Genomic DNA, 17,087 nt, shown 5'->3' with positions numbered 1-17,087 from the left:
ATCCAGCGAAGCGCTTTGCGTGCGACGCCTCGAAGACGTGACGAGGCGCTGTATCGAACGCGAGGACCATTCATTATTCCGTTGCTATCGCAGGGGCCGGTCCGGACGTCGGCATCGTGGCGCCGACAGCGGCGAAGCGAACGACTGCATCGTCTGATTTCCGGGGGAACAGGTTCCCGTTCCCGAATAGCGCCGCGGGGTATTTAGCATCTCGCTCGTCTGGGCGCAGACAGCGCAGACAGTCTCATCTTGACGACAACGCCTTCCTCGACAGGTCGGTAGTCGGGGTTTGCCGAATGCCTCCAGCAGAGGACGCTGTCTGTCCACATCGGATGAAGCCAATTTTTGTGTCAGAAACCCTCGCAGACATGTCATTGACGCGTTCCTCACTGGGTGTGGCTAGAAACGGAATAGTTTCTGCTTGAAATTTGCTCGCTGTTGCCGCAGCAATATCTATCTCTCGTGTTAACGAACAAGGCACCCTGCCTCCCCCACCCCCCCCCACCCCCACTCCACTCCCCTCCCTCCCTCCCTCCCTCCCCGAGTCAGGTATTCCCTCCGCAGCGCTGGGGGTTTGGAAGCTTCGGAGAACAGTCAGTGGGCTTTATTTGACAGCCTGCGGAAGATTTTGTCGGTTGTGAAACGGTTAAACCCGGTGCGTGGAACTGGACTAGTCCTCAATTTACTGGGTCAGATCTGCTCTGGATATGGCAGCTCTCATCTGACAGTTGGGTGGCTGAACTGGACTGAGGTCACTTAGCATGAGGACCAGATAAATCTTCTCTCTCTCTCTGTCTCCCTCTGCTTCCTCCCCTCCCCAACCCCCTCTCCTCACCCCTCCTCCCCCTCTCCCCCACCGCAACGCCAAATCCCTACAGGGAACCTCCGGTCTTATTCCCATTTTCTCCAGAACCTCGTTGGGAGTTCTGTGCCGCCGTGAGGTGCCAGCGAGAGCCAAGAGAAAGAGGGTCCCAGGGATTTCACAGCAAAGCTTCCACACAGAAGGCGTCGAGGCTCTGAATCAAACCCGGACCGACCCTGGCCGGCTGCGTTGACACGGTTTCCCCCTTTGAAACACGGCCGTGAGGAATGAAGGGCAATCCTGCCTCCTCTCTACCCGGCTTCACGTCTCCCGTGCACATCATATGACAGGTCGGTATAAATCCCGGACGCATAACGCGCGAGCCGCGCTCACGAACGCTGTGCGATGACCGAGCCTCTGTGTTAGGGTTTGCGAGTCAATATGGAGACTGCAGAGAGGGAGAAGATACGGAGATTCTCCATGAATTATACAAGCAGTGTGACGAGGAGGCGGATTTTTTCTACATCAGCGTTCTTTTCCACTTATTTTTACAAGGAAATTAGCTGCGCGTCCGTTGCATTTCCGTTTGAGGCGCTTTGAGACGTCTCGAAGACGCGATAAGGCGCTGTATCAGACGCAAGGATTATTATTATCGTTATTGTTATTATTATAAGATGCAACGTGAAGGCTAAAGCACTGACAAGTGCCCTAAGTACGTTCTCTGCGGAAATGGAAGTGGGATGGGTCTGTGCTGGGATTCTTACCTTCCTGTTTTCCCTGCGCTGAAGAAAAATGGTCCATGGTTTTCACGGCCAGAACAGCCGCAGAGTGTTGTAATCCATCCGCACGTTAAATATATTCTGGAGAAAATGACATAGTTTCGAACAGATCAGATAATCTGCTTTTGAAATATTTGCATTTTTCACCCGTGTTTATTGTGTATGAACAGCTGGTGCGCTGACTGTAAACCCTTAAGAAGTTGCCTCCACAGACTCTGATTAAAACTGCCATAACGTCGTAACAATTCCCTTTTTACTGGGAAAATAAATCTTAAAAGAAACGAAACAACAATTTGCTCGCTTCGATCCACGACTGTTTGTGGGGGCGGCGGTGAGGGGGGCGGGGGGGGAGGAGCGCTGCCGTGCGCAATTGGCTGCCGCCTTTTGGCGACAAAATCCGCGGTCAAAATCACTACACGCGAAGCGCTTTGGGGCGTCTCGAAGACGCGACGAGTCTCTGTATCAAATGCCAGGAATTATTATTATTATTATCATTATTATTATTATTATTAAATGATGTTATAATCCCGGAGAGCTTGACCCCGAGCTGTGTTTGATTGGTTAGAAGCCCGATGGACGACTTGGCCTGGCTGGATCTTCTCGAGTGCCCCGTGTGCTTCGAGAGGCTGGAGGCCACCGCCAAGGTCCTGCCGTGCCAGCACACCTTCTGCAAGGCCTGTCTCCAGAGGATCCACAGCTCCCGGAAGGAGCTCCGGTGCCCGGAATGCAGGACTCCGGTCGCCTGCGGCATCGAGGAGCTGCCCGTCAACCTGCTGCTGGTCCGCCTCCTGCACGGGATGAAGCACGGGCAGAGCGACGCCAGGGCTGACGGTGCCCGCGCCCACCAGCCGTCCCCGAGGCGAGAGCAGGCCCGGAGGGCCGGGGACCTCGGAGAAGGGGTAACCGCGGATCTCCGTGTTTTACACGTGTCGCGGTCGCTCAGCTGTGACTCGGAGAGCGAGCGCGGTGGCACAGGACGGCGGGCGTCAGCCTGGCGCAGCTGGTAGCGCTCTCGCCTCTGAGCCAGAAGGTTTTATGGGTTCAAGACCCAACCCCAACCACCCCACCCCTACTCCCCACCCCACCCCGGCCCGACCACACATCGGGACTTGGAATCACACACAGTCTAAGCTGAGGCTCCAACACAGCGCTGGGGGTGGGGGGGTGGGGGGGTGGGGTGGGGGGTGTTGAGTTGCCGGAGACGCCATCCTTCAGACGAGACCTCACTCCGTCGCTCCCCGTCCACCTGTTCGGGTGGACATTAAAGAATCCCGCGGGGCTCTTAATAAAGAGAAGGGAGTTTCTTTCTCTCTCTCTCTCTCTCTCTCCCCTCCACTTCGGTCACTCGCTCCACGGCCGTTGGCGTCCAGCGCAGACCGGCGGCCACGTTGCGCCCCACGAAAAACTCGCCACCGCCCCTCCGCTTCCCGGCAGACGCCCCGCGAAGCGCTTTGAGGCTGTGCCCCTGACGTACACACGAAAGGCGCTGCATCAGACGCCAGGGTTAACCGTCACTCTTCGGCTACTACTGACTGCGCAGCGGGAGTCCTGACGTGGGGGAGAAGCCTCCGAGCCATCTGACGTGGGGCGTGGGAGGGCGACGGGGGTGGGGGGGGGTGGGGGGGATGGGGGGGGGCAGTCGCTGTACGAAGTCGACGGTATTTTGCGAATGAACGCAAAAAGCCTCAGAGTCTCGCTCTCCTCTTTGAAGCGCTGTGGATTTGCAGATTTAACAGGAACTCTCCCTCTCTCTTTCTCTCTCCATCCATTCATCCCTCCCTCCCTCTCTCTCTCTCTCTCTCTCTCTCTCGCTCTCTCTCTGTGTTTCGCTTTGATTTCGATCTGTTGCACAGGTGCCATCTCTGGGATGTGGCGGAGAGCTGTTGCCTCAGCAACCAGGATTAGCCCGTTGCGATTGCAAAAGGGAGGCTGTGGCCGCTCAGCCGTCCCTGCGGACTAATGCGTAGCTGCTTTTGAAAAGCACCAGAGCAGTGCTCCCTCCCCCACCGCCACGTTCTCCGCACCCCCCCCCCTCCACCCGCCCACCCCACCCGACCGCCACCGCCTCAGCAGTTTACGGCCCGACATGCACGAGAGAGAACGAGAGAGAGAGAGAGAGAGAGAGGGGGGGAATAGGTACCTCCTGTTCTCCAAACGTGCTCTCTACACCGACAAACCCCAGCGCCGCTCAACCTCTGCTCCAATCCTCCGGGGTGGGGGGGGGGGGGGGGGGGGGGGACCTTCCGCGGAATTTGGCTGTCAGTCGATTTGACGGATGGCTTTTCCGGACGGTTGACCATCCCTGGGGAAAAAAAAAAGGATTTCTTTTTTATTTGAACGGCGATGTTCGGTCGCTCGATCCAATTGCGGAATTGGCTGCCGGGGTTCGCCCGCGACTTTAGAGACGTCTCGACGACGTGATAAGGCGCCGTATCAAACTCAAGGATTATTATTATTATTATCATTATTATTGTTATTATTCGTAGTGCCTTTCCCTCAGGACTGAGTCTCATTATTAGTAATATTATTCTTGTTGTAATTATCAACAAAGGCGGCGAAGAGCAGATGGCAACAACACGGTTAAGTCGGGCGATGCTGTGATGTAAGGAGATGTTTGGGTGTTTGTTTGGGGGTATTTAAGCAGCGGGAATAAGGACTTCATTGTCTGACACGCTGCGGGTGCACAACTGAATTAATGTGTCACGGGCGGTGCTGAGAACAGTACCTGCCTTTCACGTCCTTAACAAACCGCTTGGCATCGCTGAAGAAAGAAACTGTTTGACGAGAGGTGGGCGAAGGCGAGATGGCGGCTGGTCTCGAACCCACAGACCCACCGCCCGCAAGTCTTTCTGTCAACAGCTTCTGTTTGAAACGCACTTCCCATTCTTCGACGCATTCTCCCACAAAACATGCGTTCGATTCGTTTACAGCGTAATCCCGTGAAGCGCTTTGAGACGTCTGGAAGATGTATCAAATGCAAGGATTACTGTTATCATTTTTATTATTATTCCGCCCGGCCCATCCTCAATTGCTCGCGATTGCCGAGAGACAGCAGCCGATTCGACTGAGTTAGGCAGCCCTGATACAACCTGATTGCGTCCCAATGAAGTGGCCGCAGACACACCGCAAACAGATAATTATTCCTAATTTATAGCTGGTGCTGTTGTCGAGATTGCCGCTGCCTACATTTTGCTGTAAGCGCTTTGAGAACTTTCGGCAAACTGCAGAATTACATTCTTTATAGCGCCTTTCACGTCGGGAGGACGTTCCCAAGGCGCTGGTAATGCCTCGGTATCGCTGGTATCACATGCCGGGATCCTTATACATTATGTATCTTCAAAAGAACCCCACTGTTTCGGCCTCACAAGCTGGTGGCTTTGGTACATGGGGTAGATTTGTGAGTGCAGACCTATTTATGATCGTGATACTGGGGAGTTTCGTTAACAGCCCTCTTTAAATCACGTGTCGTCTCCTGACTGGTTATTTCAACGTCATTTTTACGAGCCCTTCTGGTGACCTTTTCGCTAACGTGTTACAATGGGGAAATACTGCTCTGACTGAAGAGATGGCAGCAAGAGGGGAAATTGTTTCACGCAGAGGGAATAGGCACTCGAAAAGGAAAAAAAAAAAAATCGCAGGGGGTCAATAGGGAGTGGGACCGGTCGGGGAGCTCTTCCAAAAAGCCGGCACAGTGGCAGGCGCGATGGGCCAACTGGCCTCCTTCTGTGCTGTAAGATAGAAAGCCCCCGCCACACGCACACACACACACTCACGCGCGCGTGCGTGCGCACTCCCAAGATCACGTTCCTTTCAGCACCGCTCACGTTGATGCCTTCATGCGTTGCTCAGGTGCCGTGTGCCAGAGCCCTGTACCCATACGGTGGTCAGAAGCCGGGAGACCTGAGCTTCACAAAAGGCGACGTCATCACTCTCCACCGGCAAGTGGATGACAACTGGTACTACGGCGAAATCAACGGGACTTGTGGCATCTTTCCTCTTAACTTTGTGCAAGTCGTCCACCCGCTACCTCAGCCCGTGCCTCTTTGCAAAGCGCTGTACGACTTTGATCTGAAGGAGAAAGACCAGGAAGCCAGGAAAGGCTGTCTCTCGTTTCTCAAGGTAAAACGTGCTGGGACGCTCTCTTCCCACCCAAACCCCCGGGATGTTCATCTACACAATGCACAGTCACTACACTTCACAGTAACAATAAAATCCTGGTTAAGCGCTCCGAGACACTGCCCCGTGTGACGGGCGCTGCGTAAATGCAAGTTGCTGCTGTTGTTGTAATCAAATGAGCGCTGTTTTTTTTGTGTGTGTGGGTCTAAAGATTTATAGAGAAACGGTGGGGAAACGGGTTTAAAATATCTGCTTTGATCCAATAAATCGGGGTGGGGGGGGGGGGGGGGGGGAGTCCAGGGTCGATGGACAAAATGGTTCTGCAGTTCCGTTGCTCCTCACAAGCTTTCAGCAGTGCCCCACAAACAGCCATGGAGTGAGTGACCGGTTTTATTTGGGGGATTGTTGGCCGGGACACCAGAAGGAAACTCTCGTCTCTTCTCCAATAGTGCCATGGGATCTTTGAAGCCCAAAGGAGTAGTCAGACAGGAGCTGGGTTTAACCTATCATCCGAAGGACGGCGCCTTCAACGACGTAGTGCTCCTCCCAAGTACTGCGTTGGTGTGTCGGCTTAGACTATATTGGCTTCAAAGTTTGGCTTGAACCCACAGGCTTCTGACTCGGAGGCAAGAGTTCTACCACTGAGCCAACCCACCCACAAAAGGCAAAACTTACTGTGTCATTTTATAACTGTCTTGCAGAATGATGTTCTTAAAGTAATCAGGAGAGTGGATGAAAACTGGGTGGAGGGTAAGCGAGGAGACAAAGTTGGAATCTTCCCCATCTCATTTGTTGAGGTAGGTGAGACAGGAAGATCTGCTTATGTCTGTCAGCCTGGCTCAGTTGGTAGCACTCTCACCTCGGAGTCAGAACAGGAATCGGCCATCCAACCCCTCGAACCTGTTCCACCATTCCACTGGATCACGACTGATCCTGTACCTGAAGTCTTCTTACCCACCTTTTCTCCGTATCCCTTGATACCCTGAACTGACAAATACCTATCGTTAGGAACATAGGAGAAGAAGAGAAATAGAGGTATTCCTTCAATGTATCTTCTAGCCCAAGCGCCTGACGATCTTTTGTTTGAACATCTCCGTTGATTCCATTTCTACAGGGGTCAGAGGCAACAGGGACATTTAGGCTGCATTGCAATGGTGTGAGTTACACCGACATGCAATGAACTCCTGATCTCGCTGATCAGAAGCCAGTTTGCCCCGTCCTACACAGGGTCCAGACAGATCACTTGAGAATGTCCTAGTCTTCCCTACGTTGTTTTGAAGCCAACTCCCCCACCCCCCACCCACCCATTAATACTAATTTGAGTAATTTGATACACAGCGTCTTTCACGCAGGAAATCCTCTCGAGTGCTCAGTGTTGCATTCCTATAACCTAACCCACATTTTACTTTATTATTGTGTTTATTTACTTATTTACTGATCTATTGATCTATTTATCTGTTTGCTTGTTAGAATCTCAATGCGCGTAGGAACCGGTCTCCGTGGACTTGTGCGCGAAACTCTTCCGTCTTTCTCTCGCAGATGAACGCAGCGGCAAAGCAGCTGATGGAAACCAAAACCTCTGACCCGAAAGGCTCCCCCAAGCGCACGGAAGGGTCACGGAAGGCCGATAAAGAGGACCCGCGTCGTACGGGCGGCTTGAACGTGTTCAGTCGAATCGCGCTCCCGTCTCCCGACCACAAGCCCCTGCAGATCAGCGCTCCGGTGCTGGTCAGCTCCAGCAACCCTTCCGTCATGGCTCAGATTGCGAAGAGAGTGGCTCCGTGTGGCTCCACCGCCCAGGTATCCCCTCCGATCCCATTTCACTTAAAAACGCACAGTCACTCCCCGCTTTGCAGCGTGTCCTGTGAAGCTCTTTGAGACGTCTCGACGGCCTGATAAGGCGCCATATCAAGTGCAAGGATTATTATTATTATTATTATTATAAGACATTCGGCAGTACACAAATGCTAAACAAAGTGCACGATAAGCTACGCGCCATCGGTTAAATCAACACGTTTCATCTGTGCCCGTGTTAAGATCAAACACAGGAGATCAAATGTTTTTTTTCACAAGCGGAGGGAAAGGAGCCCTCGCACCTGGGTGTCTTTATTACTGCTAGGACTGTTTATTACAACAGTCTGAATCAGAACACAGAGAATATGTGTCACGCGCAGCAATGGGTCCATTCACTCCCTTCTTCCCGAGTCCTACAACAACACCCTCTGCGGAGCTGGTTGTCATTGAATTCCACACCCACATACGCAGCCGTGGGATGCCGCAGATTTGAGACCAAAGTTGTTTTTTGCCTGAGTAACAGCCGTTTCCCTTGCCCTTAGCGACCCGCTCGGGACTCGAAAGCCGATTCGCGCTTTTTGATACTGTCTGTCGTGTTGTGAGCTCCTATCGTCAGCTCTGCCCTGGGCTGGATCGCCAGATCGCCGGATCGCCGGATCGATTCAGATAAGAAGCCCTTTGGAAGCCCTGGAATTTGTGAAGCCCTGTAACATAGTGGTTAGAGCACTCGCCCTAACAATCCCTCCCTCCCAAATAATAATAATAGTAATAAATACGTCCCCAGGCGCTGGACAGTTGGGTCGGGACCCGAGCAATAACAGTGGTAATAAATAAATAGTAATAATCCCTCCGCCTCCCAAAAAATAATAATATCTCAATCCCTCCGCTCGCCTCTTTCAAACCCACTTTAAGCCCTAACTCTTTGACTGCAACTACGGTCACGTCTTCCCCTTCTCGATGTTCAGAGCCCAACCCTGTCGCTCCCAGACACTATCCTGCCTGATTATCAATGCACCTCGTGTTTTTCCGTCATCCTACAAACTCCAAATGATATTTTTTTCTCTTGATCGCTCCTGGCATTTTTTTTCTCTCTCTGATAGCATCACATTCCTCTCGCACCTGTGGGTTTTACAGGAAGATCTGGGTGACTTTCAGGTGGTTTTCCCCCCTCGCCCTGGCTCGCACGCACTCCTATTTATAGGCGGGGACCGGAAAGCTGAATTGTCCCGCAGTTATAGGCAGCGCAGACTGATTTGGAGATTAAGGAATGAAAGGGCTTCAGATTTTGCAAGTCTAACCACTGTGTCAGGCGTATGGGTGTCTTGTACAGACACATACAGAGCGATCGACTGCAACAACACTTGTCTGCGACATGCGAAGGAATGCAACCCAACGGATGGAATGATACACAATCTCCAACACAATTTACACTCATATATACAGCAAACCTCACCTAAGTCATGTCAGTTGGCACCTTACGATTAATATGACTCACGCAAAGTATGGGTTACGTCAAACTTGCACAGAATATAAATTCTTGAACGGGATTTAGGCAGTTGTACACCTTGTACAGTTATAGACATCGCCGCTTCCTCCCTTTCCTCCTTCAAGGCCGGACTCAAGACCTTTCTCTTCGACCGTGCCTTCAGCTCCCCTCTCGACTCTTTACCACCTCCTCGCTCCCTCCTCTCACCCTGACCATTTCCCCCCTCCTCGCTCCCTCCCTTCCCTCCCCTCACCCTGACCATTTCCCCCCAATGCTCGGGTCCCGACCCAACTGTCCAGCGCCTTGGGACATCCTCCCGATATGAAAGGCGCTCTATGAATGAAATCTTGTTGCTTTTTCTTTAACTAAGTTGTAGTACAGATAATATGAATGGCCTCTTCCTGTGTTTAAAGCAGGACAGAAAGAGGCCATTCGGCCCATGGTGTCTATACATAGAGAGTCCTGTAGCTCAGTGGTTAGAGCACTCGCTTTGCAAGTGAGAGACCTGAGTTCAATTCCAGGCAGAGGGCGAAACCTTGGGCAAGTTTCCTTACTCCACACAGAGCCTAATAATAATCCCTCCAAAACCAAAAAACAATAATAAATTGGTCATTTTCAATCTACGACTGTCTGTGGGACATCGCTGTGCGCAATTGGCTGCCGCGTTCACCCACAAATATACAGTCAATTCACTTTACAGTGTGTTCTGTGAAGAGCTTGGGAACGTCCTCCCGACGTGAAAAGCGCTATAACAAATGCAAGGATTATTATTATTATTATAGATAAATACTTGGGAAAGAATGTTACTGTACTTGGGAAGGGAGGGAAAGGGGAAATAAGACTAGAGAAATGGGCTTTAAGCTCTGCTAAGTAAAGACACCGTCATCTCTATCCGCTACGGACTCAGTGACAATGATATCGGTCCCAGGTTCCAATATTTTCCTCTTATTTTATTCACAGATGCGCTGTGACACCGCTGAAATAGGTGCCTCTGTCTCAGGCACGACGGACACGGATTCACAACCTGCCCCAGTCTCATCCAAACCAACAAACCCAAAGCCACAAGCGCCTGTGTAAGTATCCGTGAGAGAGCTGAGCTGAGCTCAGAAATCAATGGACCAAACGGCCTTCTTCTGTGCTATAGTATTGCCACGGTTCAAACGGTGGAGCTGGAAGGGAACCCCGAGCATTTCTGGGCTGCGAAGCTAAGTGTCCGTCTGCACAGCCCACCGGGAAGCCGACTGAAAATAAGCCGGCGATTTTTAACCGAAGAGGCAGCTCAATGGCAGCTGCGAGTGCCAGAGGCCGAGATGGTGGCTTCCTTGTGAGGGTCTCGATTGCGGGTTGACCCTGACTGAGAGATCAGCGGCTGGCGGGGTTGACAGTTGCAGGTTTCCTTGTGTCAATTTACAGACAAGTGAAGAAGTTTCGATCAGCGAGTTGGGTCACTCATTGTCCTTCGCTGTCAAACTCCCAATCTCTCCTCGCAGGTACGTTTCCTTAATGTCTCACACTGTTCCAAGAACTGGACAGGTGGGAGCACAGAGGAGCGAAATACTCCGAGCATATGGGATCTCTCCGGTTGGATGGACCAGAGGGAACCCCACGAAAACAGTCAAAGCTGGGAACCTGACTGGCAATTACTCTGTGCTCGGCAGCAGGTAATTAATAACTTCTAAACTGCTGTTTATAGCACAGGAGGGGACGTGCGAAAGAGCGAGCGCAGCTCTAGGAATAACAGAGCAACACAAGAACGCTGAGCGACAGCACGACTGTTTGTGGGGAACCCGCTGTGCGCTGTGCGCAATCGGCTGCCGTGCTTCACCCACAAAACTCACAGTCGATTCACTTCACAGTATACTCTGCGAAGGGCTTTGAGACGTCTCGAAGACGAGATAAGGCGCTGCGTCACATGCAAGGATTATTTATCACATTATTACTGCTCTTATCTTAGCAGAAACGCTTGCGGAATCACTGAGTCAAAAGTGCGCCCGACGACGGCTAACCTGGGAGGTGGAGGTGATCAAACCAGCAGCCTGTCCGCCGTGGGGAACCCACAAGAGAAAGGGTCCGCGCCTGAGCCCGGCCTGGCCGCCCAGACCAGCCCTGGCAAGAGAAGAACTGAACCCATGTCACCACCGCTTCCCACAGGAGAGATGACAGTGAGGTGCTTGTGTGGGGCAGGCTACAGGGGTAAGGTTTAAAGAAGGCCAGACACTCTATGTCTAGTCGGGATAATAATAATAATCCTTGTATTTGATACAGCGCCTTATCACGCCTTCGAGACGTCTCAAAACGCTTCACAGATTACACGGTAAAGCGAATTGACTGTATATTTCGTGGGCGAAACGCGGCAGCCAATTGCGCACAGGAGTGTAGTTTGGGACCCGACATGTCAAGCGACTGCCAGGATGGTGGAAGGCGAACTAGATGGACTTTGGTCTTCTTTCGCCCAGCAAATTCTTATGTTCTTATGTATTCCTCCCGCCTTATGATCCGGGATTTTTCCTGTGGATCCAGGCTAAAGACTTGGACTGTGTCTACGGTCACCAATCCTTTCTCCTCGGCTCGGCATCAAGTTACGCTACCTTTAAGCGCTCCGATACGGAGTCCCGTGGGAAGGGTACTGTATAAATGCAAGTTGTTGTCATTTTCGCCCACAAAATATACAGTCCATTCACTCTACAGTGTATTCTGTGAAGCCCTTTGAGTCGTCTCAGCGACGTGATAAGGCGCTGTATGAAATGCGTTATTATTATTATTTTTCTTCCCATTATTTCCTTTTTTTTTCTTATTTCTCCCAGTAAGGCAGCGCAGTACGAAATATATGTAACATTTTTCAGAACTCTTGCTGAATAATACAGAAATCCAGTCGTTCAATGGATTTGACGTGTACCCGATTAACCTGCAGTGGACCACCTTACGGAACAACGGGCCATTATTAAGCAATCTCCGTTCAGAAATACCTGTGTTGGACCCCACTTCGGGTTAGAGAGCTGCATGTGTTTCTGCAGAGTGAAACCTGTGCAAGTGTGACACCGTATGCGCAGTGCAGCAAGCCAGGCTCAGTAACGACACATTACAGCAAAAGAACACTGTTATCGAAGACCTTTAGAAGCCTTAAGGCGATGGCAAAGAAACATCAGCAAAAGCCATTTAGCTATAAATCAATGTCCTTTCTTTTACGATCGGGTTAACACAGAGCCAGTCCTGGGGGAGAAGCCAAAAGGAAATGTAATTGTTGATGTATTTATACTTTTCCGTTTCGCTAAGAATGTTGAATGTTTCAATCAAGTCTCGTGCCTCTCGATACCAGCGATAGGACTGGGGACACGGTTGAATGGGTGTTTATGCAGAGTGCTGAATAATGGAGAAACGTGGGTGCTTTAATCTATAAATCAGTTGGGTAAACGGCTGAACGAGTGAAACGTGTGCAGACTTTGCTTCCCAAGCTGCTGCGAAATCTCAAAGTCGCTCCTTAAACAAAAGGCCTGAACGGCTTATCTTCCTCCTCCTCCCGACCATCTGCTCTCGTCAGCGGCAGCAATAACACAGTGAAATAAACTCCTGCAGCGGCTCCAAACAACAAGAACAAGCTTCGCAGAAATGCCGCGGCCGTGTTTATAAATGGTCAGTTCGCCTGGAGGACTGGGGTGGATAGATTTTTTTGTCAGGTCAGGGTATCGAGGGACATGGAGTAAATAGGCGAGTATTTGGAATTGAAGTACAGATCAGTCGTGACGCAGAACGGCGGAACAGACTCGAGGGGCTGAATGGACACCCTCTGTTCCGAAGTCCCTATGACCTCTAGCCAGGGACAAATTCCCTTCCCTTTGCGAATAGCGCCTCGGGATCTTTAACGTCTGCCCGAACAGGCGAAACGGCAACGAACGATTCCTTTGAGGTTTTTTTTCATTCAACCGGGGTTTTAAGAGGGAGGAGAATGCGTGCTGAGGAGAGGCTGGGAGCTGCTCAGAGAAGGGCACAACAGAAGCCTAAAATTAGGGACAAATCAGCTGCTTCCCCTGTATAAACTGTGCATAATCACTTTACGAGGATGTTCCGTGAAGCCCTTTGAGACGTGGTAAGGCGGGGTATGAAACGAGAGGGTTATTACCATCGTTATCATTATCATTGTCCTGTGCTACGCAAAAGAAGAGATTTAAGGAGCGTGGCAAAAATGTTACCCTTTCTGTCGATTTAATGGGAGTTCACGTCTTTGTTCCGGGGCCGATGGAAAACCAACTCATTGGCTGTGCATTTCCTTTTGTCTCTCCGCAGCTCACGTCCACCGGCCGACCCTTGTGGTGCCTCCGATTCAGTCCCAGAGTGTCTTGAGCAAGTGTGTGCCAGCTGTTGTGGTGCAATCGCAGCCTCACTCAACCCACCAGCTGCTTCACCCAGTCATCGTCCAAGCCGCCTGTTCCGTAGCTGCGATGGGCATGTACAGAGCCCACCAGCCCGCCAGAACCATTGCCGACGGTGCTCCTGCGGCGCCTCCTGGTGGTAGCAGCACGGTGGTACTGAAACAGCAAGAGGTCCCCACCTGCGCACCTGCGAGGAGATGTCTCGTACCGGGGTCAGACTCCTCGCCTTCAGCCTCACATCACGGAGACGACAGTGGAAAGACTAGCAACGCGGTAACAGCACACGGTTCCGTTTGCGCAGCGCCTTTCACGTCGGGAGGACATCCAAAGGCGCTGGACAGTCAACGACTTGGACCTGAGTTGGGGGTTGGGACCAGGAGGCGTGGAGGGCAAGGGAGGGTAGTGGTAGGAGGGTAGCCGAATGCACGGTCGATGAGGAGGGTCTTGAGACGAACCTTGAAGGAGACAAGGGAGGGGGTGAGATGAAGGGACTTGGCGATGGGAGTTCCAAAGAGTAGGGGGTAAAGGTAGGAGGTGCTCATGGATTCGGAATTAAGGCCATTATCTTGGAATTAAAGTCCTGTGGGACTCTTGGAAATGTCTTCAATTCATCTAAATTTGGAGGTGGGTTTAAACGGATTATTATTATTATATTGACTTTTTTTTTCCCCCTTTGTATCTCTTTCCAGGCCAGGGCCAGAGCGGAAACTTTCCCGCGCCCCCAAAGTGCTGCAACGGTCATCAGGAATGCTTTCCAAGCGACCGCCAAGTGCGTCCCAATAGTGAGGCCAGTCAAACCCGAGCAGGCGGCTGGAGAGCCGACCGTACAGGTCGTGCCTCGTGTCTCGTGCCCAACCGGGAGTGACAGGCGAGGACCTGCTCAAGGCCAAGTGGAACACAGGAAGACGGGATCGTGGGATTCGTGCTATCAGTGCATCTCCCCCTCCCGCCCTCACAGTTCGGCCACTGCAGAATCCCCGAAGGCCTCGCAAACGCATGCGATGTGTTTCAACAGGTACGAACTGACCTTTGAGCGCTCCAGGTCTGAAGGGCTCTATTGTTGTTGCTGTTTTGCTGGGAGGGAGCAACCGTTTTTTTTTTGTGGTCAGCCAGGGGTCCCGACACGCGCGGAAACTCATCACCGTCGCTTGAGAGCATCCAAAACATCACCGTTGCTTAAGAGCTATCCAAACCAATCTGAGATTTCCATGCGTCCCACTTACACGTGGAAATCCCAGAGATCGGTTGTTGGACTGGAATAGAATACACGCTCTCTCTCCCCAGAGGGACTCATCCTGCTTATCTAATTCCGGAAAGTGTTAGGCGCGGGTTGGCAGGAGCCAAGGCTTGGGGAACCCCAAAGTGTGCGTTGGGGTAACTGCGGGTGTCTAACCAGCTGAAACCGCAACCAGTCCCAAAGGAAGTCCACTAACTTAACAGTTGCGTACCCATTCTTTTCAACGGGATTAGTAATTCTTCGCGCTTCGCTATTTCAAACAAGGAATATTAATTAAAGTGTTACAGAGTGTGTGCAGGAGAATGAGATGAGATTAGACAGCTCACTTGAAGAAAATCACCAGTGCAGACTTGAAGGACCAAACCGCCCCTCTCTATCCTGTAAAGGTCGATCTGGCAGCATCCACGGTCAAGGTTCACACACTGGGGATGTCCACTTGGGTGAAGTCCCAGAACACTGCTGAGACCGGTGAAACCAACCCCAGATTGTGAGCCATCAGTATGGAAAGAGAAACACTGATGGACTCCTACTGTGGTAGCTTGACCTCCTGAACCACTGCCGTTAAGGTCCAGTCCCTTTGCCTCATTCCCTCCCTTGCGTCCTTCAAGTCGTGTCTCAACACCCTGCTTTCTGACCGCGCCTTCGGTCACCCTCCTGACCTCCACCCCTCCTGATCCCGAAAACTTGCTCCGGTCCGAATCCCTGAGCGTTCAGCTCCTTGGGATGTCCTCTCGATGTGAAGTGTAATGTTTTGTTGTCGTTGCCCTTGTCTCCGGCAGATGTAGAGTGGTGTTTCCCTATCCAGCCCAAGGTGAGGCAGAGCTTGATCTACAGGAAGGCGACATCTTGCTGGTTCACAGGAAGCATCAGGATGGCTGGTTTCAGGGGACCCACAAGGAGAGCGGCAAGAGCGGGCTGTTTCCTGGAAGCTTCGTGGAAAATTTACAATAACTGAAACCCAAGGACGCAAAGGGATTGCCCTTTCCTTTCCTCGTCCGATCGCTACTTCAAAGAAACGTGCATTTTATGCTTTCCGTTATCCTTCCTCACGTTCCCTGCGCCCCCGGTCCAAATTTACTCCCAACTCCAAGTTATTCGCCCGCATGTCTTATCGTGGCCTATGGCGCAGATCAGCGGCCGCGACTGCTGCGTAAATAACAACGTTCAATTCATTTCCACCTCAGACGCTTGTGAGATATGTCAGTCCTAAGATGAAAGGCGCTTAAGAGCGAGTGCAAGTTCTTAACGGTTCAAAACTAAAAGGGATGAGGCACACCTCTCCACATAGCGCTGCGCACACGACGGGATCAAGCACATTGCCGTATTTTCCGCTCACAACTTGCACAAGGGAGACGCAGCAGTAACCTGCACATCATCCCATTAGTGCGAGCGGCGCTGGAGAGGAGGCGGGAGAGCTCCCTACCGCCACCTACTAGAGCACAAATGCAAGCAGTCCAAATTGATTCAGCCTCTGCTAATATCTGTCCCCTAGACAGCTCTTCCTAAGCTTTTAAAAGGACCATTACATGTCATCGAAGAGCCGGTGACCGCATTAAAAGTACCGGACGTCTAGAGCTGGTAAGTGCAACTCTACCGGACTGCTTAGCTTCCAGTGAGCAGAACTCCTTTTACCCCTCGGGAAAAGGACACTTTTTGGCAAGCGTGAATTTGACGCTGACAAAGCACTGCAAACTAGATCCCACGTATTATTGACATCAGTCACCAGGTGGTCTCAGAGTCTCTTCATTTGCTACATAGCCTACAGCGGAGCCTGGATCCCAAATGACTTTTGCTTCCCCTTGACGAGAGCTCGTTACAAAGCTTGATTCGAGGCAGACATAAGGAGCGGACGGACAAACCGAGACTGGGGTGACCGATCTCAGCTACGTCACTGTCGGAGGCTGCATGGCAATGTCTGTACTTCTGATGTGTTTGTACGTGTTTTAATCGAACTGTGTGAAGAGGGTGGCAGGCTCTGTGAAGCGCTTTGAGACGTCTCGAAGACGTGGTAAGGCACTATATCAAATACAAGGATTATTATTATTATTATTATTAATGTGTTGTTTCAGTGTAAAAGTAGATGTATCTGCGGGGGAATTGTCAACTGCACAAGCAGCAGAAGATTGTACCGTAATGTAGCACTGAAGATCCCGATTATTGTGTATAAACACTGTGTTAAAGATGTGGAGTTTTGTTGTGTAAAAATTGTTTAAACCAGAAAGGGAGGGATGGGGGGTGGGGGGGGGGGGGTGTTGTGGGGGGAGAACTCGGTAATAAAATGGAGATTGATTCTGCCAAATAAAGATATTTTTCAAAAAAATGTCACAAGCTCTAAGGATTCTGAGCTATTGATATCCTTATCGAATTCCGATCATTTAACTCCAGTTTTGTGGTCATACATATGAGATATTAAACGCTCGAAATGTTTAGCATCCTTTGCTGACACAAACAACATACTCTTCAGTGGACAAGAAGTCAAACAACTTGTCTGCTGAAGTTACGGTAT

General features: G+C 51.2%; 1 protein-coding gene across 1 annotated transcript; it reads left to right on the top strand.

Moving 5' to 3' along the window:
* Positions 1 to 1,121: 1,121 nt before the first annotated feature.
* LOC103184178 (E3 ubiquitin-protein ligase SH3RF2) lies at positions 1,122 to 16,754 on the top strand. Its single transcript, XM_007902049.2, has 11 exons — positions 1,122 to 1,152; positions 2,147 to 2,480; positions 5,431 to 5,700; positions 6,399 to 6,494; positions 7,237 to 7,497; positions 9,938 to 10,050; positions 10,468 to 10,638; positions 10,932 to 11,170; positions 13,259 to 13,617; positions 14,034 to 14,359; positions 15,361 to 16,754. The coding sequence occupies exons 2-11, from the start codon at positions 2,154 to 2,156 to the stop codon at positions 15,530 to 15,532; spliced, it is 2,334 nt and encodes a 777-aa protein (XP_007900240.1). The 5' UTR covers positions 1,122 to 1,152; positions 2,147 to 2,153; the 3' UTR covers positions 15,533 to 16,754.
* Positions 16,755 to 17,087: the final 333 nt, after the last annotated feature.

This window comes from Callorhinchus milii, unplaced genomic scaffold (genome assembly GCF_018977255.1).
Source record: "Callorhinchus milii isolate IMCB2004 unplaced genomic scaffold, IMCB_Cmil_1.0 Scaffold13, whole genome shotgun sequence".
Taxonomy (NCBI): domain Eukaryota; kingdom Metazoa; phylum Chordata; class Chondrichthyes; order Chimaeriformes; family Callorhinchidae; genus Callorhinchus; species Callorhinchus milii.
Note: the sequence above shows the minus strand (reverse complement) of the source record. Positions and strands in the feature narration are given on the sequence as shown.

Excerpts from the sequence above, each read along its gene's own strand:
- LOC103184178 (XM_007902049.2), top strand. The coding sequence starts at position 2,154 with ATGGACGACTTGGCCTGGCTGGATCTTCTCGAGTGCCCCGTGTGCTTC. Across the intron at positions 2,481-5,430 it reads CCGGGGACCTCGGAGAAGGG|GTGCCGTGTGCCAGAGCCCT; the intron begins GTAACCGCGGAT and ends TGCGTTGCTCAG. Across the intron at positions 13,618-14,033 it reads GTGGAAAGACTAGCAACGCG|GCCAGGGCCAGAGCGGAAAC; the intron begins GTAACAGCACAC and ends ATCTCTTTCCAG.